The sequence below is a fragment of the Podarcis gaigeae genome, assembly GCF_964106915.1.
Source record: "Podarcis gaigeae genome assembly, chromosome: 17".
Taxonomy (NCBI): domain Eukaryota; kingdom Metazoa; phylum Chordata; class Lepidosauria; order Squamata; family Lacertidae; genus Podarcis; species Podarcis gaigeae.
In genome coordinates this window covers 7,685,075-7,711,833 of record NC_139694.1, presented here as the reverse complement: position 1 = coordinate 7,711,833, position 26,759 = coordinate 7,685,075, and the positions used below count along the sequence as shown (strand labels likewise).

General features: G+C 43.6%; 1 protein-coding gene across 3 annotated transcripts; it reads left to right on the top strand.

Moving 5' to 3' along the window:
* Nucleotides 1-6,351: 6,351 nt before the first annotated feature.
* Nucleotides 6,352-26,437, top strand: ANP32B (acidic nuclear phosphoprotein 32 family member B). 3 transcript variants are annotated; one of them, XM_083719807.1, is made up of 7 exons: nucleotides 6,352-6,778; nucleotides 13,238-13,387; nucleotides 18,668-18,790; nucleotides 21,116-21,311; nucleotides 24,694-24,809; nucleotides 25,276-25,339; nucleotides 25,818-26,437. In XM_083719807.1, the coding sequence occupies exons 1-7, from the start codon at nucleotides 6,725-6,727 to the stop codon at nucleotides 25,889-25,891; spliced, it is 777 nt and encodes a 258-aa protein (XP_083575933.1). In that variant the 5' UTR covers nucleotides 6,352-6,724; the 3' UTR covers nucleotides 25,892-26,437. The 3 variants fall into 3 exon arrangements, with proteins under 3 accessions (XP_083575933.1, XP_083575932.1, XP_083575934.1); XM_083719806.1 differs by having other exon boundaries at nucleotides 24,691-24,809; XM_083719808.1 differs by lacking the exon at nucleotides 6,352-6,778 and adding an exon at nucleotides 7,941-7,964 and having other exon boundaries at nucleotides 24,691-24,809.
* Nucleotides 26,438-26,759: the final 322 nt, after the last annotated feature.

The following is a 26,759-nucleotide window of genomic DNA, read 5'->3' as shown; positions in this document are numbered from 1 at the left end:
GTGCAAGACTGAGCGGCAGTGGCGTAGCGTGGGGGGTGCAGGGGGGCTGGCTGCACCGGGCGCAACATCTGGGGGTTAGGGGGCGCAAATCCATGGGTTAGGGGGCACAAATTACTTGCCTTGCCCCGGGTGCTGACAACCCACGCTAGGCCACTGCTGAGCAGTGTATATGGAGATCCTGGCCTGCCCAGGCAACAAGACCCTCCTCTTGCCCTCACTGATGTGGTTCTAAGGAAAGCAGAGCAATACGTTTGGCACCAGCTTGGCTGCAGGAATTGCCAGTAGTACAAGGTGCCATCCAACCATCTTAGGGACTCCACTTGGGATTGGTGTAGGGGTTACTCCTTAATCTTTTTTCTCCTGAAAATATCCCGGAAGACAGTGAAGGTTTAGGATCAGGTTTTTCCTTCTCCCAGGCTGACAAGCCCCATCTGCCCACCACTACCCTCTACATCTATTGCATATGCAGAAACTGCCTTCTTGGCTATTGGACTCATTATTAGTCTCATTCACTCAATCTGCTGGAACCTGTCTTCGCATGCAGGGGAAATCCCTAACTGACCAAGGGTTTGAGACCCATTGGCTACCCTCTTTTTTTTCTTTAAATAATAATTATTAAAGTTTTAAAGGTTACAGAAAGAAAAAAGAGAAAACAACAAATTACACAAAAACAAGACAACACATCACAATAAAAAAGGGAAAAAAGAAAAAACAGAAAAATAGAAACAATTAGAAACAAAACAACAACAACAACAACAAACCTTCCCATAACTTAACTTTCATTTGCTTGTTTCCTTGACTTCCTCACACCTCCCTTTTTTGTATTCTAGTTTGGTTAGCTATTTCAGCAAATCCTTTCCATCTTTCCCAATTTTTGTCCTATAATTTATCTTAAACTAATGTAACTTTACTTTCCCTCCTTTCACCAATTGACAATCTATTTTTTCTTAATCCTTTATAACATTTCTGCTAAAACCACATAACTTCATTCCAACATCCTTCTTACATTCCTTAATTTTGCAATGTTTCTGTAAGTAAACTTTAAATTTCTTCCAATCTTCTTCCACCGACTCTTCTCCCTGGTCTCGGATTCTGCCAGGCATTTCCGCCAGTTCCATGTAGTCCATCACCTTCATCTGCCATTCTTCCCTGGTGGGTAGATCTTGTGTCTCCCATTGGCTACCCTCACCTGGTTTAGCCAGCCAGTCGAAGCCATTCATGGGGCGTGGCTGCTATCACATCCTGACAGCTTCTAGAAGTCACAGGTGAGAGCTGAGTGTAGGGTGGGGACCAAAGGTGGACAAACTACCCCAGAAGGAGCATGGCGTGTCCCACAACAGAGGCACTACCCTTCCCCTAACACCCCATACAACCCACAGAGCACTGTAATCTACTTTAATTGTACAAACCTACATTTCCCAGTATGTACTTAAACCCCTCTCACAAAAGAGTGATAGCCTAGGGCTCTCCTGTACAGGAGAGTCGAAAGTTCAGTTGTTCATCCTAGGAACTTAGGAGGATGTACAATTCATTTGAAGCACCGTTAAAAGTGTCAGTCGCTATTCATATTCACATGAAGGCCTGCCTAACACATTTGGAAGCGCTCAGAGCAAGAGTGACCAAATTCTCATTACAGTCTGCTGAAGGCTGATAATACATTATGACCGTGACTCAGCAAAATAGTCAAAGATGACAGGTCAAACTAGATAACTTTCCCCCCTTCCAGCCTATGGAACAAAAAAAGGGCACTTTGCCTGCTACAAAGTGACAGAAATTATCACTGAACCCTATTCACAACCCCACTCCAGTCACTTGCAGTTCCCAAACCAGGTGGGTGTTGAGCTTTGTGGGTGGACCCTAAAAGCTGCTTGCAGGGCAATACTGGCAGGGAAGGACTGGCAGGGAGGGGAAGGGCATGGCCGTAGCTGGGGGGGGGGGGAGCTGTTTTTTTTGCCCTGGGTGAAGCCTCCAGAGGGGCATCACTGAGGCTTCCAGCCTGTGTGCCAAACTGGGTCTTTGACCTGGGTGAAATAAAGCCGTTTCGTCCTGACAAATGATCAGATTTTTAGTTCTTAAACTCTGCACGTGCTCAAGTATCTCTCATTGCTGTAAAATAGAACCCAGTTTGCTTAACTCCATTAGGTTGTGCCTTTGGTGAACATAGAAAATGCAACTCTTACTTTTAACAGAGGAAGCTTTTTTCTACGTAGATCAGGTGGGCAGTGACCCAAGATAGGATATTTTTCTGTTGTTCAGCTCCAATTATGAAATTCTCCCCCAAAAGAAGCATCAAATTCCCCCTTCACCCTGGCTATTGGTGGACAGTTGCTGGGATATTTTTTTTAAAAAAAAGCTTTTTAATACTGCTGCCCTTATTGTTTAATGATGTAGTAGACAAATTGTGTATTTTTTGATATTTTGAGAGCTCAACTATTGGATGGCACAGCTCCCTTTCTCTGCCACCTTCCAGTACATGCTATTTCTCCCTTGCAACATCAGTAACAGCAGACCTACCTAGAGAGATCCTTGTAACAGCCTTGGCTATTTCCCCTTCATTAAACAGAATACTGTGCCATATCATTCTGTAGCATGAGCATCCCCTGCTGGTGAAACAGGTGTACTGTGATAGAGCAAGGTTTCTCAAACGGGGGGGGGGGGGGGCTAAGGTAGGCAGGACCCATCTGTGGGCCTTAGGCCTGCCCACTGCCTCCTTCCTTGCTTGTCATGCCTTTTGGCTGGGTTAATGCCAGCACCAGCAACTCCTTGCATGCTGAGTAAAGGTGGCAGGGAGACAGAGAAGATCTAGGGAAGGCAGGCAGGCAGGCCTCTGAGGGGAAAGGGATAGAGATGCTGAAGGATATGAGTGCAGTACAGTAAAATAAAAGTTTAATATATGTTAATATTATTTAGTTGAACTGGGAATACAAAGGAAGGGGATAAGAGAAGAAAGCTGCTATTGGAGGAAGAAATGAATGTAAAAGGACCAGTGAGGAGGGGTGAAAGAAACCGGGAGGGTGTGCAGATAAAGGACAAGAGCAATAGCCCTCTCACTAACGTAAGGGAAGGTCTTGTGAAGTGCAGAGTGCGTCATGGACTAGTTTATATTATTTGCAGAATTACTGCTGGCAACAGACCTCCTAAGGATTCCCCCTTCCTCCAAAAATGGCAATCAACACTTGGGAGACCGGGTTGCTGACCTCTAATTTATCTTTCTAATTCATCTCTAACTTTCTCCTTCACAGCACGGTAGTCAAGGCTCCTCTGGTAGGGTGAGGAGAAGCAAAATAAGAATGCGGGTAAGAGCAATGTTTGAGAGCAGGACAGTGAGTATCGGTCCCAGTGGTTCTGAATTCAGGGCAAAGGAGGAGAGACACCTGCACCACCTTTGGTAGGTGTGCAAAACTAGAATTTCAGCTGGTGCTGCGTTTGGTTTGGGTTTCAACTCGTGCATGACAAGCTGCACTTGCCAAAACACACAAACCCTTCTTCGATTTGACTTTTAAATCACAGGAGCCCTAATTTATTTAAAATAAACACACACACCACTCTGATATTGAGCTGACCCTGCTTCTGTTCACAGCTAGAAGTACCCCCTGCTTTAAACTCTGTGGACACAAATGAAAAAATAAAGGATTAGGCTGCCTACCAAATATCTGGGGAGCAACAACAGGAAGACTATTGTCTTCATCTCCTGCTTGTGGATGCAACTAGTTGACTGTGTGAGAAACACGCTGGGCTACATAGACCTTTAATCCAGCAGCGCTCATCTCATGTTCTTAGGAGGATAGCAGTTAACACTGTACCCAAAACCCCACTGGGACCAAAGGCCTGTGTCATGTGGCCAGAGGGCACATCCTTCAATAAGCATGCTTGCATAGAACACCAAAGCAGGAATGGGGAACCTGTGGCCCTCCAGTAATTAAGAACATATGAATAATCTGCTGGATCAGGCCACTGGCTCATCTGGTCTAGCATCCTGTTGTCAGAGTTGTCCCCAAGATCTCACTCCTGGTCAGTCACCACCAGCTTAGAACCCATGAGCATACATATGGAATGAAGATGTCTTGTGCTAACATGCTTCACTTTACATTTGTTCACAATGGATTTAATTTGCCATTTTGCCGCTCATTCACTTAGTTTGGAGAGGCCCTCTTGGACTCCAGTTCCCACCAGTTCCAGTAAGGATAGCCAATGATCACAGCTGATGGGAGATGGAGTCCAACAACTTCTGTAGGGCCACAGGTTCCCCATTTTTATTGAGAATATTTCTCCATTTGTGAATGGCTCAGCTGCTCCAGAAAACCCAGCCCCAGAAGCAGCACACAGAAATGGAGGTGCCAAGAGCAGCATACCCACCCCTAGTTGTTGCCACAAGGAAGACAGAACCATTGTGATGATAAATGAGCTAGTTCCCAAGGGAGGAAGGCGGCCATGGTGGAGCTGGGCAACGGACCATTATTGATCTGGGAGAAACAGTTCCTTGTTGTTTTGAAACACTAAAGTGGGGTTCTGTATGCATGTAGAATTAATGTTACACTTTTTGAAACATCCTGCAACAATCTTTAACGGCCTTACAGTTGATCAGGCTGGCCTTTGCAAGAAGTGAAGGATAAGCTAATGTCTCTCCCCATTCCATGAACAAAAGCTGACTAGTCAGACTGCTGAATTTTACTTCAACACAGAAAATGGAGACAGTGCACACAGTGGCAGATAGTTTAGGGCAGGCATGGTACACACACCATAGTTTTCCAAATGCTCCCTACTGCTCTTTGCCCATGGCATCTGCAGCCTGAGGCAGATTCCCCATGGTAGGGCCAGCCCTTCAGGTGATCCGTAACATTTTGTTAACTCCTAATGTGAAAGGCTATAGCATCAAATAACTACTTGGCTGGAAGCTGTGGGTGATATGAAGCAAGAGCCATCACTACTGTATCAGTTGTGATTGCTTTATTCATATTTCTTTCTTTTGCATGCAAACTCCTCTGCTTTCAGCCTTTTGTTACCTTTTCATGCCTACCATTGTGCCTTTTACACCTTTTACAATGGAGCTCCTTCAGTCTACAATAGCTTCTTATTCTTTATCTTTCAGGTACCTCCTCCTAATAATTTAAATCCTTTCAGAAAAGCTTCTTAGCCTACAGGTATTAGGTTTTTTTTTTTACACTTTAACTTTCCTGCTGTCGTTTCCTGTGCAGCTCAATTCTATGCAGATTTACACATAGGATATTTGTCATCAGATCTCAACCTTGCTTTCTCCCCTAAAGGGTAGATCAGAGCCATGGCAAATGGACAGAAGCTTAACGTTTTTTTCACCAGTGCACCTCCCCCCCCCCCCCAATTTCCAAGCTATTTACCCATGTATTTTCCCCAGCAAGAGTAGTATCTTAGGGAGGTATTTTAGACTGGGCAATAAGGGAAAAGGTCCTGATCCAGTTTGTTTTTCCCCACTCATCCTTCAGCAACTTTAAGAAAATGTCAGGAGATATTATCACAGATTTTTTGAATTTGAATAAGGTTAGGCCTGGAAGCTGTACGCCAGCTCCCTCGGCCAATAAAGCGAGATGAGCGCTGCAACCCCAGAGTCGGTCACGACTGGACCTAATGGTCAGGGGTTCCTTTACCCTTTATGAGCCAAAACAGATGTGACATTAGTAATGCTACACTTTTGTTAAGAGCTATTGGAGGGCGGGGGCTCTGATCCAAGTCAGTACAATTGGGGGGAGGGAGCTTTAATCCTGGATTAGAGGCCCAGTAGCTATTTTCATTGGAAGCTACCATTAGCAGAAACAAAAGCTTCTTCCAAGATGCAAACATGGGGTGATCTGAACTGGGAGTATGGCAACAGCAAAACGTTAAAGTATCCTTCACCAACACTGTAGCCCGAATCCCAATCAGGGGTTTTACAGCTGCCATATTGTGTCCCAAAGTTCACTGAAATCAGTGGGCAAAGCAGATGATACCAGACTACTCAGGATAGTAAAAACCCAAACAGGCTCCAGAAGGATCCCTAAAAGGTGGGCAAATGGGCAACAAAATGCCAAATGATGTTCAATGTAAGTGAAATGTTATATGCATGGTTGCGGGGGGAGGGGGAACCATAATCGTGTAGGCATTTATAAAAAAAATATCGATATGCTGCTTTTAGCGGGCAATGGGAGGGGAAGGAAGCCATGCTTCTGCATTCTCCCCGGGAACGCAAACATCGCAGAAGCAACTTAAGTTTTTGCAGGCCTGGATCAAGTAATACTTTACAATGGGACCGACGATCGGCTGTTCTGGGAATGGGGGGCGGGGGGGGGGAGAGCCGCTCGTGTCGACCTAAAAGGGTGGGAAGCAACTTTCGGCAGCAGGAGCGCGCCGGCCTCCCGCGCTCCAGGCGCAGAGGCGGGAGCGCGCCTCCGCCGTCCGTCCGGGCGGGGTGTGGCTATGACGACGGAGTTCCGGGGAGTCTCTTCCCCGGCGCGCCCCCTGGCGGCCAAGTCCGTCCGTTGATTCTGCTCCGGCTCAGCCCAGCCCAGCTCAGGGCCCCGCCGCCAGTTTAACTGCAGTCGCGACGACGGCGGCGGCGCCCAGCGCTCCAAGCCTTGCCTTGTTGCTGCTGCCGCCTACGACGACGACGACGACTCCTGCTGCCCGGCCGCCACTGCCCTTCCGCGAGTTAACTCGGAGGCCCGTCCCGCTCTCATTTCCTCCCACTTACGACGCCGCCGCCGCAGCAGCCGCCATGGACATGAAGAAGCGGATCCACTTGGAGCTGCGGAACAGGACTCCGCCGGATGTAAGCATGGGCGGGAAGCCGGCGGCGACCACCGCCGAAACCACCCACTTTCCTGGGGTGGGGGGGAAAGAGAGGGAGCAACCGGTTCGGGGTGGGTGGGGGGGAGGGGAGCTCGGTTCGGGGAATGGCGGATAAAAGGGAGAGAGAGAGCGGAGGTCGTTCGGCCTGAGGGAGGCGGGAAGAGCAGAAGCGGGCGCGCGTGTGTGTGTGTGTCGGGGGGAGAGCGGCGGGCGGGCAGGCAAGCGGGCGCCTGGCTGAGGAGAAGGGCTCCGCGCGGCCGCCATGTTGTTCCGCCGCTGCGTCCGTGTGAGGGAAGAGAGAGCGTGGGCTGCCTTGCGGAGAGGCGGTTGGTGCCTCGCGCTCTCTCTCTCTCTCGCGTGCGCGCGACGGCCCCGCCGCGTCCGTCTTCTTCTTAGGCAGTGGGCGCGCGTTTTGGCGCGCGCTCACTTCTCCCACCCCCACAGCGTCCCTCTTAAACGGGCAACAGCTGCATTAAAAAATAAAAAAACCAAACGAAACGGAAGGCTGAGTGAGGGCGGGAGAGCGAGCGCTTCTTTTGGCGCTCACGTGCGCGCGCGCGCTGAGGCCTTGTCTGTCGCTCGCTCGCTCGCTCTCCCGCCCTCCCCCACGCCTTCCCCCTTTAAACGGGCGACGGGCGGGGGGGGGGCGGTTAGCGAGGGAGCGCGCTTGCGCTTCTTTTTCCGCCTCCCTTCATGGGAGCCGCCGCTCATCTTCCCGCCAAAAACTTCCTTCCCTCCCTCCCTCCTCCCCCCCCCGCCGCGCGCGGCAGCACCACCGCAATTTCCTCTCACAAATAAGAATAATACTGTAATAATCACCTTAGAGGCGCCACCAATCCAAAGGGAAGGGCTTCTTCGGGATCCCCTGATTTGAAGCAGGAGTGTTTTTAGTTTAAAAGAGAGTTTATATCGCGCGTTCTGGGTTTTCAAAGCCTTCGAAACAAACAAACAAAAAAGCACATTCGAAAATCTTTCGAGACGAAGAATAAAACGGAAGAGTGGAATGGATTTTAAAGGGGTGATAGGGGATGCCGTGACGGCTTGAAAACTGGAGGAGCAGCATTTTTTCTAGCATTGAAACATACCTGCACACCACGTAAGAGTGATGGTGCCTGTCTCGTTGGAAAGCCCTTTGCGGTATTGAGTAACCCAGCCAGATGGGCAGAGTGTAAATAATAAAATTATTATTATTTATTATTAATACTATGGTTGGAGTGGCAGACATTTGTGCGTTACAGTACTGTAATGGCACAACCACACTGCTCTTTGGTGGTAAATCAAGGTTTTCCACCTTGCAGAGTTATGGCTCTCTGTATGCTAATATTCCCTCTTGCCACAGGGCAAGAAGGATTTAAAAGGGGGAAGTAAGCTTGGTGCGGCAGAGTTCATGCCAAGGAAACCTTAATTTTCTTTATTTCTGTGGTGCTAGGGTCGCACTAAAGGCCTAGGAGAAAGACCAGAAAAAGTGAGAGTTGCAATGCATTTTTTTTTTTGTCATATTGATTTACCTTTTTATGGGTGGTGGGGAGGTCTACAATTTTTCACCGGCCTTCCTATGGCTGCTGGGCTCTTCTCACCTGCCAGCTGGAGGGGAGAGGTAAGCACCTCCAGAAAAATTACCAAAGGAGTCTCCCCCAACCTTCCCTATGGGAAAGGCAGAATGGGAGCGTTCCAGCTTCAGCCAGGGCTCTGAAAAGAGATTCCAGTGTCTCTCTCCCAAGCAGCAGCTGCAGAGGGACTCTGAGCCTCATTGCCAAGCACTAACCTCTCTGTCTATTCACCTCTGTCTCCTGTGGGAAAGAGAGGCAAAGAGTGTGCATTCAACTCTTTCTTTCCAGTCTTGGGAGCCGGGGATGGGTCAGGGACCGGGTACTGGGGTGATCGCCATCCACCTCTGCAGTTGGAAGGAGGGTTTTTGGGTTTTTTTGCTTGTCCTTGCTTTGCAGGAGGATGCTCCATTTGCCACGATGTGTTTAATTATCACAGCCTGTGCATATTTAAAGCATCATACATGTATACAGTACCTAAGAAAAGTAGGACTGTACTGCATCTTCTGTGTAGAGGGTGGGCATGGCCAAATAAGTGGATTTCACAAAAGGTGATCTTTGAAAGCTACAACTTTGAAAAAAACCAAGTAGTTTGAATCAACAGAGCTGTAAAACAGGAGGGTGCTTCTTGGCAGATACTGCACAATTTAACCATTGCTTGTTACTCTATAGTTAGGCACACATCAAGGCCATTTGAAAGCAGTTGTCTCCTTCCTGGTGAACAGTAATTTAACATGGGTGGCCATCTGTCATGTACGATCTAGTTAAGATTCCTGCATTGCAGGGGGTTGTACCAGATGACCATTGGGATACCTTCCAACTCTACAATTTTATAATTCTATGATTTTGCTTGTCCTTAGATTTGTGAAGCTGCATGAGTCACCTCTTGAGTTATGTATGGACTCTGCATAGCTGAATGTTGATGAGACGCTGCTGTGTCCCCTGTGACGTTCTTAATGGCATGCTCTGTTTTGAATTGTGAAAAGATTTGCCAGTGAAGGACCCCTCGGTTTATTTTGGCCTCCATTCTCTATTAACTGTTGCAGTTTGTCACAGGAGAGTTTTGCATACACATTAATATTCATGCAAGTACACAAGTTCAGCAGGTAGTAATCGGAACACTTAATTTTACAAGGTGGTTGATGATCTGAATCAAAACAAACTCGTACATGAGATCCAGTGTGGTGTAGTGGTTAAGAGCGGTAGTCACGTAATCTGGGGAACTGGGTTCGCGTCTCCGCTCCTTCACATGCAGCTGCTGGGTGACCTTGGGCCAGTCACACCTCTTTGAAGTCTCTCAGCCCCACTCACCTCACAGAGTGTTTGTTGTGGGGGAGGAAGGGAAAGGAGATTGTTAGCCGCTTTGAGACTCCTGAAGGGGAGTGAAAGGCAGGATATCAAATCCAAACTCTTCTTCTCTTCTTTAGTGCCAATGGATACTTCCTGTTGCACTTTCTGATGTATAGCATTATTGTTACAGAAACTGACACCTGGGAGTGCCTTAATCTTGTAGTGCCAACAATATTTTGCCAATAACTCAGTCCAGTTATTAGATCATGGATAGGCAAACTAAGGCCTGGGGGCTGGATCCGCCCCAATCGCCTTCTAAATCCGGCTTGCAGATGGTCCAGGAATCAGCATGTTTTTACATGAGTAGAATGTGTGCTTTTATTTAAAATGCATCGCTGGGTTATTTGTGGGGCATAGGAATTCGTTCATATTTTTTCTCTCCAAAATATAGTCCTGCCCCCCACAAGATCTGAGGGACAGTGGACCAGCCCTCTGCTGAAAAAGTTTGCTGACCCCTGTATTAGATGTTGCGCATCAGCCAGGAAAGGTTAAAAGCAGTTGAATAGCTGCACTGATTGAGGAAGGATTTTTTCCGTAATAGTTCGAACTACAAGATCTTCATGCACCTGATTGTTCAGGTGTCTAATTAGATGCCTAAGAATAGCTAGGAAACAACATAGATATTGGACACTGATATTATGTGTTCCCTCATCAACATACTGGTCAGTTGACCTCTTCTGCACCAGATGTATTTTCCAAACACACAAACAGCAGCTCTATTTAGAGTCCATTTAATACTCACTGAAGCAGGAGTGGGGAACCTGTGGCCCTTCTTTGACTTTTAGCCATACCTGGCATGGGCTAGTGGGAGTTGGAGGCCCTCAGCACCTACTGTAAAGAGAGATAGTATTAGAACAATATATTTGGTGAAAGTTACATCAATGTGATTGTAACGACAGTCTGAATGCGGCGGGAGAAGTGGAGAGGCGGCTAGCTAGTGCTGCCACCTTGGCTAAGATGACGGAATTCTTCCAAAGGGATTTGAGAAGAAATAAATAAAAAGTCCTTCAAGCTGCGTAAATAACTTTATTCCTCCATTTCTTCAATGGATTTTGCCGACCACCCATTGATCCTCGGTTTTCAAACATTTCGGAAACTGAACAGTCTTCCAGAACAGATTACGTTCGAAAACCAAGGTGCCACTGTATTACTATGCATGTGTTGCTCTTTTAAGTATTTATAAATTGGAGAAATAGACCAGCATTTAAAATTCTTTACAAGTGACTGCTCATATATAGCTGAATATATTTTTGGTAGATATTGAGTACAAAGTTCAAATTAATATATGTTTATTGAGGGTCATTAGTAAAGGGCAAACCACTCTCTTCCTGCTGGCGTATATCAGGGCTTTTTCCTTTGTGGTAAAATACATTCCATGTTATCCGTAAACTTTTAAAAACAACAACACTTTTTAGGAAACTAATCATGATTATCTGAAGTGAAATCTCGTAAATGACTTTAACAGTATGTAATCAGCTGGTATGCATTTGATACAGTCATATTAAGGAAAATAATTAGCACTGGATCCACTGCTTGATCAGGCTTGTGAAACTGTCAAACAAGAAGAGGAACTTGTTTTAGATTCATTAAAATTCTTCAGTTGGAAAAAGGAATTTAAGATAAACTGGTCTTTGCTATCTGTTACAACAGATGATGATAAAAGTACTGCTAATTTTGAAATTATATTGAAAGGAACTCATGACTTGCATTATGATAGTGGTAAGAATAGCAAGCTAACTTTATATGCATTATTTTTTATGGCTTGAATTCTTAGGTTTATAGAATTGTAGAATTATCTGTCTTGATGCATGTATTCTGCTTCGATACCAGACAGCCCTTAAAAATATGTCTCATTCCCTCTACCCCTCGGCCTCTCCTTTTGGGTGGGACCAGGTCTGCCATGAGCAGATAAACTCCCCAGCACACCCTCTTGTTTTGGGCATATTTGCTCAGTTTCCACATGTAGTGAATGATTGGAGACTGTAGTTAGTGGTGTATGTCTTGCTTCTGGTCGAATTCTCTGCTAGGCTAGAATGGGGGCGTTCATCCGCCTGAATTACAGAGTATTTTAACTGTATCAATATGAAATCTAAAACTGAGATTCCTAGAGCTTCTTACATTTCATGCCAGCAGTTATCTTAATTTTTGCATTTCATATATTTTTATCACAATGAAGTTAAGGCAGTTTTCATAATGAGAAGTCTTTTTGGGTTGGTTTCCTACAGATATTCTATTTAGGTGTTTGACTATTGTACTGAAACACTTGAGGTTTGAAAGTACAAACCCTGTACTTTGCATAGACTTCAAACTCTGAAGATCCTCTCACATGATTGATATATGATAGCTGTTTGCTACTCTTCCCACCCTTTGTCTCTTGCTGTGTTAACATTTAGACCAGAGCTTTCTGAATTGTGTGTTGTAGCACGGGTTAGTGTGTCGGCTGCAGTGTGTGGGTGTGTCACATGAAACCTCCCTGTGCTCCTCCAGGGGCTGGAAAGGGGTTAACCTCCGGTTTGCTAAGAAAACTAAATTACTATGTCACGAAATGGTACCTGTCTAAAAAGTGTGTCACCAACATGAAAAGTTTGGAAAGTTCTGGTTTAGATTGTAAGTTGTTTGGGCAGGGATGTTAGACTTAAAACTTCCACCAGCTCCATCGGTCAGATGTGATGGGATTAGTAGCCCAGCAATACTTGGAGGGCCACAGGGCTCTCACTCCTGTACAGTTCTAAAAAGTGCTGTTGATAATATGTAACAATAAATACTATTTAACTTTTCAGAGAGGCACACAAACCTGGTGTGATAGCATACTTAGAAATGAAACCTTTTGCCTATTCTTTTCTTTATCTTTTTTTCCTTTGCATTGTGATGCTTTATATTTATCACAGTGGGACTATTATCCCTTTGTAGCTCTTCTCCCTGGTCCCTTAGTGTTCTTTTCTCAGCAGTATCTGATTACTCCCTTTGTATTGTGACGACACCCCCACCCTGAAGACACCCCATTGCAATGCACTTAATTTGGGGGAAAGCTTATGGTATCCACCAGCAAGTGAATTTGATTGAGGTATTCTTGAAACATGTCTGCATTGAAATTTTCTATACTTTTGAGTCAGTCCTGTAATGCTATTCTTGCAGCATAAGAGAAGCTTCTCTGCAAAACATAGTGGTGTAGAGAATTCTATGCCGACAACATTTTCAGAGTGGTTCAAAGTACATTGCTTGTGGTGGCTTCCTTTGAATTCTGAAAACCCTCCAATGCTTAGGTGTCATTTGGAAGAAATGAAAGTTCTTTTAATTTGGAGTGGGTTCTAGTAGCCAGGGATAGAAAGTGATGTTTAATCACAGTTACATGGGGTTTTGCAACTGATGAATTGTTAACTTGTAACAAACAGTTAGGTTTACGTAGTTCGTAAATCGAAATAATTGCAAAGCAGCAGACTTCCCTGTATATGCATGTAGGATATTTTTATCAGATGCAGTTCTGTGCACTGTTACTTGCTGTTGTTTTTAAATAAATTGTACTTATTTGTTTGTCGCTTCAGGTCCAAGAGCTTGTTCTTGACAACTGCAGATCAAATGAAGGCAAAATTGAGGGGCTGTCAGGAGAGTTTATCAACTTGGAGTTTCTTAGTTTAATAAACGTTGGACTGACATCTGTCTTGAATCTCCCTAAACTCCCAAAGTTGAAAAAGGTAAGACCTGGGTGGGAGATGATTGGGTTTTCATATCTGCACAGTGTTGCTAATTCCCATTTCCATAAATGATCTTTATATGGCTACAAATCAAATGGCTGTTTTTCTCCTTTGCTTTCTAAAATGTAATCATAGATTTAGATATATGCTGAGATCCTGTGCCACTGACACATACCTCTTTCAGTCACGGTCCTTTGTCTTGGGTGTTTTTTCTAGACCCAACTCTTGTTTTGGGGCTCAGTCTAGACAAATACATAATTGGACAGGGAGGGGGAAAGGAGCAGATTGCAAAATGAGTCCTAATGAGAGCAGTGCTGGAAAAATGAATGAAGTGGATTCAAACACATTTTAAAAATAATTTTGGAGGAAGACAGCAAAGAAAGAGACGAAGCAGAAATTGTTACTGTACCTGTTGCTGGTGTTGTGGATCTTGATTAAGATTTGGAGAGTTCAGGGGCAAAAGCACATTGCCATTGCAATCTGCCTTTCGGAATGGTGGCTGTCTATGGAGGCGTGGTTGGGCAAGTTGTGGTGGTACTCGTGGGTCACAGTGTTGCTGTGGGTATCAAATATTTGTATTTGATGGCACTACTTCCCTTCCTTTCCCTTCCTCACCGCCCCCCCCCCCCCACAAAAAAAGACCCAGAGCTGTGGCAGGATGAGTTGCTTGCAAACTACTTGTTGCAATGGAACCTGTAAGTCAGAGGAGCAGAACTACATACTGTATCATGATTAGGAGCCAGAGGTGTGAAGATAGCATATTGTAGCCCATTGAAATAGCAGAAATGGAGAAAGGCTTTAATTTTGTCTTGTCCTCCCAGGCTTCTTGGCTACTCCACTATTAAGAGATTAATTACTTTGCATTGTAATTTTGTAGAGGAATGTTATGAAAAGGGGTTGTTTGGGAATAGTGATGTGGACTTTCCATAATTTTTTTCCAGTCTCCCAAAGCAATTGGGATTTGATCTAGCATGTTTGACTTCTATTAGTTTCTTAACGTAAATATGACATATTCATTTTATGTGCTCTATAAATATCTCAAAACATTTTGCCAAAAGTATGTGCACTGAGATATTTTGATTTGGGAGACAATCAGTAAAATACACAATGTGGTTAAATGTTATGTTTCAAGTCTTACCTGAAAATTACTTCTTATGATAATAATTCTAAATATTTTATGACATAATTCAACAGCATACACTTATATGTTTAAATGTTAAGCGGGGAATGAAGGCACTGAAAACTGTTACCACAGAAGTGTGTCACAAAAGGTAGAGTAAGTATAGCAGGGAGAACAAATCAAATCAGTTTTAGAACTTAGTGTTGTATGTAGGCTTGTTTCACAGGCATTCCCATATTATGCTGGTGGTGCAAGTTGTACATTAAGTTCTTTTATCAGATAATGGATTGATACACAATAAAGATCAAAGTCCACTTAAATCTGCATTGGGTACTTGTACCTGCTTGTTTTATTTGTATCATTTCCACCTACCCTCCTAAATTTTATTCAGTCCTCATCTCTTAGGTAATTTGGGTGAAACTAAGATTTTAGCTAACTCTGAAATACATAGTCAGCTTCCAGATCATATGTCTAAATGGCAGATTTTCAAAGATTTCTGAAGCCAACCCATAAAATGTTGAAGTTATCTTGTTGCACCCAAGAACCTTAACTATAATCAGAACTTCCTTCATAAGGATTCCATAAAAGCACAAAGCTCAATGGGTTGGATCCAGAGAAAATTGAGTGGAGCTCCAAACTCAAAACAGTGTTTTTCTGGCTTTCTTGCTCCCTGTGCCCCTGAAAAGTTACTCATGAGAGTCCAAGGACCATCTGGGATACGCTGGGAGGGGGCATTGGACAGTAGTAGCAGGATGGGAATCAGGAGGAATTTGGTGAGCTTTCCTTGGCAAGTAGAAGTGCTTTTTTGCTCATGCAAGACATCTCTGGATCCCAGCTGACCTGGCATTAACAAAATACATAAAATACATTGTATGGGGGGATTTAAAATGTGGGTAAAGTAAGTAGTAGTTGGCTTTTTGTTGCCATGATGATTTCACTTCCATGACTGCTACTCAACATCCTTCTTACACACTTAACTAATTTTTCTACCAACCTACCTCTAATAAGCAGGGGGAAATAGTGTCTATTAAAATTATACGCAAATGTATTTCTTGCAAGGAAACACTACATTTTCTTGGTATGGTATGTGGTGTGGAACACACACACACGTGTGTTAGTTGCTCTTGTTCATAGAGCATATTTAGAATGAGAGGTATTGAACAACTAACATTTTGATAAAGGAATGTAGCTGAATTGGGATCCTCTCTGTTTTTTTTAAGAAAAATGTCAAGATGGGAGACGATAATCTCAGTCTAGACCAGGATTCCAGTTCAGGAATGTGCTGCTAGGGAAGCCAACATTTTTTGTTTGCTTGTTGGAGCTTACATGCAAGCAAAATGGGCATGCTAACCAAAATACACGTAGAGTAGAAAGAATGAGAATAGGGCCTTTCACAGTTGCTTCACAAGTAAAATATTTTGTTAAGGAAGTTGTCTGTGTGTATATGTGCAAGACTGATAGTGTTAAATGGCTACCGCATATAAAGTTAAAATGTGAATTTTAAAAATTAGCATGGTTGGCCATCATCTTAAATCTTGACACCCCAAAACTAAATTGTACATTTAGATTTCAAACTTAGTGCCCCCCAGGTGGTCAACTGTAGAAACACTGATTTGGCAAAGGCAAGTTCATTGACCTCATGGAATTAAGTACTGTACAAGGATTGTTCATTATAGCAGTTCCCTAATTCAGCTTTACATTAATACAGCAATATTGTTGCCTGCTTAAATAGCATCTTGTTCAGATTCTCTCATGACAACATATCAATACAATGGTGCCCCGCAAGACGAATGCCTCGCAAGACGGAAAACCCGCAAGACGAAAGGGTTTTCCGTTTGCGAGTTGCTTCGCAAGACGAATTTCCCTATGGGCTTGCTTCGCAAGAAGAAAGCCCATAGGGAAATCTCCAGGGACCTCTTTTAAATGCTGGCGGTGGGGAGCAAAGCCTTTCCCCCCCTCCGGCCTTCAGAAGAGGTCCAGGAAGGCCGGCGGGGGCCGAAAGGCTTTGCTCCCCACCGCCAGCATTTTAAAAGCAGTCCGGGATAGCAGGGAAGCGCTTCCCGCTATCCTGGACAGCTTTTGAAGGCAGGCAGAGGGGGGGAGCAAAGACTTTCGCCCCCTGCCGGCCTTCAGAAGAGGTCCCCCCTGCCTGCCTTCCCGGGGTCTTTTAAGATCGCCCCGGACAGCGGAGAAGTCCTCCGCTGTCCCGGGTTTTTTTAAAATGCTGGGGATGGGAAGAAAAGCCCTTGTCTCCCCCCCCCCCCAGCCTTCAGAAGAGGTCGGGGGACAGACTGTCCCCGGACCTGGTCTGAAGGCGGTTTCCATAGGAACACATTGATTGATTTTCAATGCATTCCTATGGGAAACCGTGCTTCGCAAGACGAAAAACTTGCAAGAAGAAAAAACTTGCGGAACGAATTAATTTCGTCTTGCGAGGCACCACTGTACTGTGGGTATGGTCCAGCTAAAAGTCAAGGAGCTGTAAGTCCTATTGATTTCAATGATGACTGAGGATTAAAATAAATTTAAGAGCCATTGGACTTAATCTCAGGAAAGTGGGTATAGGATTGGAGCCTAAATGCCAAATTACATGGCAAGTGGTGCTGCTCGTTGTCCCCTGTGTTGCAGAGGCTTTATTTCCCTCCGCTAGAAGTCAGGTATTTAGAGTTTCTGGTCCCATGCTGCGAAACATTCTTCAAGCAGAGATTTGGCAGGCATTCTTGCTTTTCATTTTCAAGTGTCTCTTGAAGACATCTATTTATATAGACAGGCATATGCAACTATTGAATTGTATTTTTTAAATCAGCCAGTCATTTTAATATTCCCCTACTTTTAAAATGTTTTTATTTATTGCGTATACTGTGTACACCACTAGATTGTATTTTATGAATTGGTGGTATAGAAGTACTTTTATAAATAAATAATACCATGCTATAGCAACCTAAACATTTAGCTGCCATCCTAAACACATAGTAATGAGTAAGACCCATTGAACCGTGAGTCTTAAATCCCAGTAGATATGCATATGATTACATTGTTGGTGCCTTTTATTTATTTGCAGGAGGAACAGAATAATTGTATAGAATGTATTTTACTGCACGAACTCCAATAACTTTCATTTATTTCAGCATTCAATCTGTTCAGGCTTTTTCATCTGATGTATGTTTTGGAGCAAAGTGATTTTTTAAAAAAGAATGTTATGTAACCATGTTTGACCATGAGGCTTCTCTTAAGAAAATGGCTGAGCAACAGAGCTGTATTTGTGTTAGGTGTAATCATCAAAAACCTAGGTCAGCAATTTTGTTAGCCTTGGAAAAACATAGGGCCCATTTACTCTACAGACTTAGCCTAGAATGCTGTGTGCACACTTACCTGGGAGTAATTATGATTGAACTTAATAGGACATGCATAGGATTGCACAGGTAAAACTGTGTTCATAATCCTTCCTGCTTCGCAGTCAACCTTGGGAACTGAAGTCCTTGAAAGGCAGAGGAACTTCTAACAAAGCACCACATCAAAGTTCAGTTCCTGGGATTCACTGGAAACCATGACAGCTAAACTGGTAGAAAACCAGTTCAGATTTGTAATGTATATTATACCCATAGCTGAATGTATATGTTTCATTCTGTGAAAGACTGGAGCCATTAGGACAGACATGGGGAATTTATACTCCACTGGCCCCCCAGTTTGCTCTTTCCAAGCCATGCCCCCTCCCCATCCCACAGTGAACAGGTCATGCAGGAAGAGATCTTGAAGTCAAACTGAACGAGGGAAAATACATATATATGTTTTGGCCTCATCCTCTTTGGATATGCAACCATTTCCTCCCTGCCCCCCCCCAAAGAAATTCGGCCCTTGGGGCAAGGGGAGGTTTCCCACTGTGCATGCAGTGATGTAGCAACCTCTTCCTGATATAAGCTAACATGGTGTAATTGGGAATATTTATTACAGCATTGCACTGCAGCTCAGTGAGCACAAATTTCTAGCTTCTATTGCCAGATATTTTTATGAATGCTTTTTGTGGGGGCGGGCAGGCAAGCATAAATTTAAGTATTGATCTGGATAAATATTATTTGAATCTCAGCCTTGTGAATGTTTTGCTTCTAACTGCACTGTTGCTGATATGTTCACTATTTTGCCCTTTGTGGTTCCTGTTGCAGCTTGAACTCAGTGACAACCGAATTTCTGGAGGTCTTGATGTATTAGCAGAAAAACTTCCAAACCTCACACATCTAAACCTCAGTGGAAACAAGCTGAAGGATATCAGTACCTTGGAGCCATTGGTATGTTCTTAATGGGTTAAAAAAATATCTTATGCCTCTCTGGGGTTTAAATGCAGAGATTATCATTCAAAAGAGGGCCTTTCCCCCCAAAAGGCAGTCTACAGTTTGATACCAACATAGATGCCTTGCTTAGTGCATTTTTGTGGGCACTAAGTAAATGTATGACCAAATCAAGACATCTGAAGCAAGCAAATATACCTCTTATGACATTTCATAGCTGATACTCTAGTTCTCAAACATATTGGCCCCAAACATACTGACCCTAATCCAGCTTTAGTAATGAGCAACAAGTAAGCCCCTGGATGGCGATATGTTTCCCCATCTGCTTCAAAAGATGTATCTAGCAAGGTCAGCAGAGGCCAAATGAACATTTCAATGTGTGTGCATTTTCCAGATTCAAATCTACATCAGCTACATAGGCAGAAGCCAAGTTAGCATTTATATCTTAAGCCCATATCCCATTACTTTTAGTAATGAATATGTTTTCATGTTAACCTTTTTAGTTTATTGGTTTCAGTCAAATTAGACTCCTCTTTCTGTGTCTGGCAGATTTTGATTTTATATCTGATTTGTCTATAAAAATGCATGTTATCAGAACATTTAATTCCATACTTCAGCCATGATGATGTGCAGTCAAGAATTCTAAACTCAGTTGCTACAAATCCACTTGCCATTTATCCTGTTTGGCAGAATGAGTTAAAATAGGAATCATGTGTTGCCTGTTGTGCAGCATATCTTCATTGTTGTCAAACATGGAACATATTGAATGGAAATTATGACAAAAACTCATATTCTGTTTGTTGTGCCTTGTTTCTTCAAGGATTTCCTAAAATCACTAGTCAAGGAAGTTGTATTAATCTATAAATTATGTTAGTAGTATCAAGTCAAATTAGAAGTGGATTTGCTTTTATTCCAGATAGTAGATTCATTTTGCTGCTTAGTACATGTTTGCTAATGATATCATAACTCAAGCAAGCCTCTTAATTTCTCCATGCAAAAATGGAATATTTAAAGGCAGTTTATATGGTGTCTAGAATCAAGCAGCAATACTTACCTTAGACTGTACTACTTTAGCATGCAGGTGGCAGATGATGTTGCCGATACATTGTTTATTTTATATGAAGGAAGTCCAAAAAGTTTTACCAATTTATTTACTGATTTTTTAAAAAAGACTGTTTCTTAGGTAGAATCATAGATTGTAGAGTTTGAAGGGACTGCGGTGATCATCTAGTCTGACCCCTTGCAATGCAAGAATCTTTCACTCAACATGGCTTGAACCCACAACCCTAAGATTTACCGTATTTTTTGCTCTATAAGACTCACTTTTTCCCTCCTAAAAAGTAAGCGGAAGTGAGTGTGCGTCTTATGGAGTGAATGCAGGATGCGCAGCTATCCCAGAAGCCGGAACAGCAAGACAGATTGCTGCTTTCACTGCGCAGCGATCTCTCTTGCTGTTCTGGCTTCTGAGATTCAGAATAGTTTTTTTCTTGTTTTCCTCCTCCAAAAAGTAGGTGCGTCTTGTGGTCTAGTGCGTCTTATAGAGCGAAAAATACGGTAAATTAAGTTTTCAAAGGAGCACCTTTTATAAGGTGATTCATGTGTTACAATTGTCTCCAGGTGAATTTCCAGTCATCTGAGTTTCTGCTTCATTGCACGGAGAGAAACTTGTAGATGTAGAGTGTAATAATGATACTTAATAACATTATATGGAGCTTTAGAGTGCTCATAGTGCTTCCTCAGTTACTGTGTATCTTTACAAGATTTTTATAAAGTAGATCAAGATTAAACCCATACTGCAGGTCACCTGCAGTACAGTGGTACCTCGGGTTAAGTACTTAATTCGTTCCGGAGGTGCGTTCTTAACCTGAAACTGTTCTTAACCTGAAGCACCACTTTAGCTTATGGGGCCTCATGCTGCCGCCGTGCCGCCGGAGCACGATTTCTGTTCTCATCCTGAAGCAAAGTTCTTAACCTAAGGTAATATTTTTGGGTTAGCTGAGTCTGTAACCTGAAGCGTATGTAACCCAAGGTACCGCTGTAGAGGCAAAATAGTGTACCAAACAAGGAAAGAGTTGATTCCCTCCATGTAAGATCCAATGTGATTAGGCCAGAATATCCCCCCATTTCGAAGATAACTAGATAACTTCTTCAGCTAGTTGTTCAGTATTTTCCTCACAAAAGTATTAGGATGAAGCACCTGAAAATCAACTTCCATGTTACCAAGTTTTAGGCAGAGCCTTGACGAACATACTGTCCTGTCCCCCCAATTATCCAGTGGTTGCTTCTTGTCCATGCAATAATAACTTGACTTGTTTGCAATTTTAGAAAAAATTGGACTCTCTGAAGAGCCTTGACCTGTTCAACTGCGAGGTAACAAACTTAAATGACTACCGAGAGAGTGTCTTCAAGCTTCTTCCTCAGCTCACCTACCTGGATGGATATGATCAGGAAGATAAAGAAGCCTCTGACTCAGATTGTGAAGTAGATGGCGTTGATGAGGAAGACGAGGAAGGTGAAGAAGGTGAGGACAGGCATTGTTACTTTTGGGTGGAGAATGTCCAATTCCTAGCTATGGTCTCCAACCCAGAAATTGCACTTGGCTCATTTTCGTCTAGAATTTTAATTGCAGAAGGACTGGTGCTGAGTTAAGATGGCACATTATATACTCATATCCTTCTGAAATGTGCTGGCACCACAACTCAGACAAAAAATGCTATAGCCACCTCTTAAGACTTCCCTTAAGTCACATTGCAAGGAAATGGTGTGTTGTTGTTAGTATGAGTATATCTTTAAAAGATAGATACTTCCACTCCAGAAATGTAACTGGATCTTCTCATGTTACAGATGTAAACTTATTTCTGCAATCATAGGATGCTTAGAAGTTACTCCTTTGTTATGTTTTCAGGAGTCTGGTGATAGTTCACAAATTGCTGCAATAGCCTTGCACTCACAAAATCTGCAGGCTGTTTTTAGATTAGAGTATCTTGTGTACTGCTTAGCATACAGCCTACACTAAGAGTGTGAGAGACTAGATGCTAAATTCTGGTAGTTTATTAATGTATTTGAAGTGTTGGTGGGTATTAACGCAGCCTCGTGAGCCACTCATGTACCAAGTACCAGTTGCTGTTGGGTTAGCAGTAGAAAGAGCCACAGTTGGAATGAGTGTGGCATTGTGGTGCTGCCACAGATACATATTCTTTTCTTTAGTCACAGCTTCAGAAGAGCTGTTTGTTACTCTTGCTCTCTTGCGACTGAATTACAGTGGAAGCTTGGGTTGCGAATGTGATTGTGCAGGAGGCACGTTCGCAACCTGCAGCCCCGTGTCTGCTCACACACGTGACATGATTCGGCGCTTATGTGCAAAGGGTGATTTAGTGCTTCTGCACATGCGCGAGTGCCGAAATCCAGAAGTAACCCAGTACTTCCGGGTTTCGCGTGGTCCATAACCCGAAAATGCGCAACGCGCAGCATTCACAATCTGAGGTATGATTGTACTTCCGATGATTAATGAGTAATTTGGGGTAGGGAGGTGGGAAAGAACCTTTCTGTTTCTCTGTTATTTACAATCGTTTATCAGTAGCAATTCAGGCAGTTTGACCATACGGTCACTTGCACTGGAGGGCTTGCAACCCAGGAAGGCTGGCATGAAGGCTCTGACTGTTTCTATGCAGTGTTGAATTGGTTGCAGTCAGTTATGTTGGATCTTGCTGGCATTACTTTTTTCATTTATAGTCATTATCAGATCGTTTCCCATCAGATTTGTTTTGTGCTTGAAAGCTTCTTTGAGAAATTAAAGGGGCTTACCAGAGCACTTCTGCAGTGTCCTGGCCCATACTTAAAAGTAATCCATCAGTTTGTTTGGCCTAACTGGGTTTTTTAGATGTCCGAACCCTGCCCAGGGTTTCTGACAACAAACCACGGTCTGATGCCATGGTTTGTTGTTGGCTTACAAATTGTGGACGGTTTTAACTTTGAATCATAGAATCATAGAGTTGGAAGAGACCACAAGGGCCATCAAGTCCAACCCCCTGCCAAGCAGGAAACACCATCAGAGCACTCCTGACATATGGTTGCCAAGCCTCTGCTTAAAGACCTCCAAAGAAGGAGACTCCACCACACTCCTTGGCACTGTCGAACAGCTCTTACTGTCAGGAAGTTCTTCCTAATGTTTAGGCGGAATCTTCTTTCTTGTAGTTTGGATCCATTGCTCCGTGTCCGCTTCTCTGGAGCAGCAGAAAACAACCTTTCTCCCTCCTCTATGTGACATCCTTTTATATATTTGAACATGGCTATCATATCACCCCTTAACCTCCTCTTCTCCAGGCTAAACATGCCCAGCTCCCTTAGCCGTTCCTCATAAGGCATCGTTTCCAGGCCTTTGACCATTTTGGTTGCCCTCCTCTGGACACGTTCCAGTTTGTCAGTGTCCTTCTTGAACTGTGGTGCCCAGAACTGGACACAGTACTCCAGGTGAGGTCTGACCAGAGCAGAATACAGTGGCACTATTACTTCCCTTGATCTAGATGCTATACTCCTATTGATGCAGCCCAGAATTGCTATTGAATTGCATTTGACTTGGTGTTGGCACACAAACATATTTGCCTACTTTCCCCAAAATACTCATCAAGCTGCAGAGTCATAAGGCACAAGCGGCTGAAAAATGAGACTGTGTGCAAGGCTAGGCAGTTTTTGCTGGCGCTTTTCCTGAAGAAGACCTCCCTCCTAACTTTGCCTGGCAACAGATTCCTTTCCTGATCCCACTACTCCACAAAAGTCCTCTCTTGCGAGCCAGATGGCTTCACTTCACAGCTGCTGCTGTTGCAGGAGAAGAAAATTTAAATGGACTGCAGTCCACCTAGCTAAAGTGAAATATAAAGCAATAAACGGGAAAGCAGCAAAACAAACAGTATGCTACAACATATTTAAGATTCTTAACTAAAAGGTTAAAAAAAGAGCAACTGGGAACAGTAGTTTAAGACATGCAAAACATCTAAGACACTACTTTGGGGGGGGGGGAGAGGCATGACCTTTTCAAACAACACTGCCCTTTCCTTTGCCATAGCCTCATGCATCTTAAAACTTCACAGTAATTAGCACCTTTTATGGCAACATCCTCACTGAAGAGATGTTTCAGAGGACAATCTCCATGGTACCACAGTGGCTTCTAAAGAAGTTTGACAGATTCATGGAGGTTAAGGCCATCAGTGCACTTAGGTCCTGCTTTCAGGCTTGTCATCAGCATCTGGTTGGCCACTGTGAGAACAGGGTGCTAGACTAGGTGGGCCATTGGTCTGATCCTGCAGGCTGCTCTTTTGAAGTCTCAGTACTTTTGATTAAAAACCAGGAGGCCAGACAGGAGGTGTTGGTGTTTAAAAGTTGAAGTTGAAGGGAGAGGAGCTGGTATAGATCAGCCCATTCTGAGAGCAGCTGGGGAGATCTCATCCTGTTCATGCAGCTAACAGTGGTAAAGGGGTTGGTGGTGCGGTGAGGTATTGTTGATGTTAAGGCACCACAAAGAAGTTCAGTATATCAGGCAAGCAATGAGGAATAGGTGGGGGATAGAACAAACCCAAGCTTCAGCTATGGTTTGTTTGGTCATCTGTGGGGCAGCTCATTGTTTCTTAAATATACCATGCCTTTGTGTTGCTGTGGTGAATGAGTCCAGTGTGTATTGAGTATACCCACTTACATAGTTAGGAATAAGCATTCTGTTTGTTAATGTATTCTTGTTATTTGTTAGTCTCCTAATGAAATTTGTTGATCACTGCAGTGTTTAGCCACCATACAGTACAAAGTTTAAACAATACAATAGGTATGTTAAGACAGTTATAAACTTTTCTAACTTTTAGAAAAATGTAGGTTAACTATAAGGAAAGTTATGGAAACCATTTCTTTCTCAGAAGGTGAGGAAGAAGATGAAGAAGAAGAGGAAGATGGTGAGGAGGAGGAGTTTGATGAGGAAGATGAGGATGAAGAAGGAGAAGAAGGAGAAGACGAAGAAGACGAAATCAGCGGAGAGGTTAGTTAAAAGCATTTCCTGCTTTAATGCTTTCTGTGTGGAAACCTTAGAGGCTTATCTGCCAAGTAGCAAGAAGAGTAACTGGATATGCCTGCCTGCTTGCTTGGAGGTGAAATTGCTGAGTGATGTTTGAGCGGCGTCCTTATGTATGACCTGGCAAAGGCAGCTGGAACAGTGAGCGGGCTGCCCACTACCAGAAGAACTGAAATAATAAAACCTTCTATTCTGGATTACCCAATTTATGTTCTATCATTGGTCTGCCTCTGCGTGTTGCACACTGTCTGGCTGTTGCTTGGCTGCAATCTTCAGCCAAGGTGACAGTAAAGAGACTTGGCTGCAGCAGCATGCATCACTGCTTCTCTGCTGATGTCATCCAGCGTCTTTCATCACCCAGCAGAGATTGAGAATCATGCAAATGGGAGGAAAAGTGCTGCTCTTTCAGTTGCAAACATACTTATATTTTCAGGAGGAAGAGTTTGGACGTGACGGGGAAGAGGAGGAGGAGGACGAGGAAGAAGAGGAGGAGGAAGGTATGCTTAAAGTTTCAAACCAATTCCTTAATTATATGAATCTCCAGGGTGACAGGATATGGATGCGAGTGGGATGAAGAGGACAAGAATAGAAGGCGATAGAAAATATTTTAGATGCGTAGCCCAACCCACCCAAAATATTGTGCTAAGTAAAGCTGTTCCATTTTAGATGGGAAGTCAAGTAAAGACAGCAAGGATGTGTGGCTCTAGATTTCCCCCCTATTTCTTTGGTTGTTGGGATGCAAGCCTTGGTGGCTGTGGCCAACCAGTGGCCTCCAAACCCTTAAAGATGGGAAGTACTTGGTCCATCTTGAACTTCCTTCAGTTGAGTGAGTGAGCCCCTGTGCTAGTAAATTACTGAAATGCTAGAATTGGAGACTTTGCTGGAGTCCAGAATAAGTTTATGTGACAATACAGTTGTTATCGCTGCCCTTTTGTCAGATGATGAAATGTATTTTTTCCTCTGGTCATTGTATAGATGAAGAAGACAGTGGGAAAGGTGAAAAGAGAAAAAGAGAAGCAGATGACGAAGGGGATGAAGAAGATGACTAAGGCCTTCTGTGTCTCCAAAGGACTGTTCAGTATTGCTTGGGCCGCCCCTTGGATGATCTGTGACTTGAGGAGCACTTGAGGCACATTGTAGTTGTCTAAACAAGCCCCCTCCCCCTTCGGGTGCAGCCCTCAAAGAGCCAAAGAGTCGGCCTTTCCTGTGACATTCCACATACCCTGCAGCTGATCTCCTCCAGGTGGTTACAGCTCTAGCCCTCTTGGGCTAGCACCTTCACTTATCCCCTTGGGGTTCCCAGGCCTTCATCTCCCACTGTTGCCATAGCAAGAAGAACGAGTGTGATGGGTCAGTCCTGGTTGTCAGGGGCTACACACTACCCACTGACTGTAGTCCCTTTTTTACTTTCTGTGCAAAAAGGCTTTGTAAATAGAGTCCTAATGTTTTGGGGACTGTTCTTCATGCTTTGCTTTCCCTGCCTTCCTTTTCCTTTTCTAAGCTGTTGGATATTTTTTACATTAGGATGTTTTATGCAACAACAGAAAAGTATTTTTAAGAACTTGAAATGAAATAAACGTTATTTGGTAAACTAATCTTGCAAAGTTGTTATGTTCAGACTTAATCTGAAATTCTGTGGCCTTCTCATTTCTCTAAAACTACATTATGGGCAGGGTTGTGTATACTCTGCATTATTTTTTTTTAAAAATTGTACCAGCAGAAGCTAGATTCCTTGACCCATGTAAATTCCTTGGTTTACATAATTTATTCTGCTTCTGCTAGTCAAGGAGATGAACAATGAATTACGTGGGATATTGAAGCCATAACCACTAGAAATCTTCAGACCTTACAAGGATTTTAGCCACAGATTTAAAAACCCACCTTATTCCCCTTTAAGGATGGACTTTTTAAAAACAA

Bases quoted from the DNA above. Each gene is read 5' to 3' on its own strand.
- ANP32B (XM_083719806.1), top strand. From the start codon at position 6,725: ATGGACATGAAGAAGCGGATCCACTTGGAGCTGCGGAACAGGACTCCG. The intron at 18,791-21,115 runs GTATGTTCTTAA...TTGCAATTTTAG, and splicing joins TCAGTACCTTGGAGCCATTG to AAAAAATTGGACTCTCTGAA. The intron at 24,810-25,275 runs GTTAGTTAAAAG...TTATATTTTCAG, and splicing joins AAGACGAAATCAGCGGAGAG to GAGGAAGAGTTTGGACGTGA.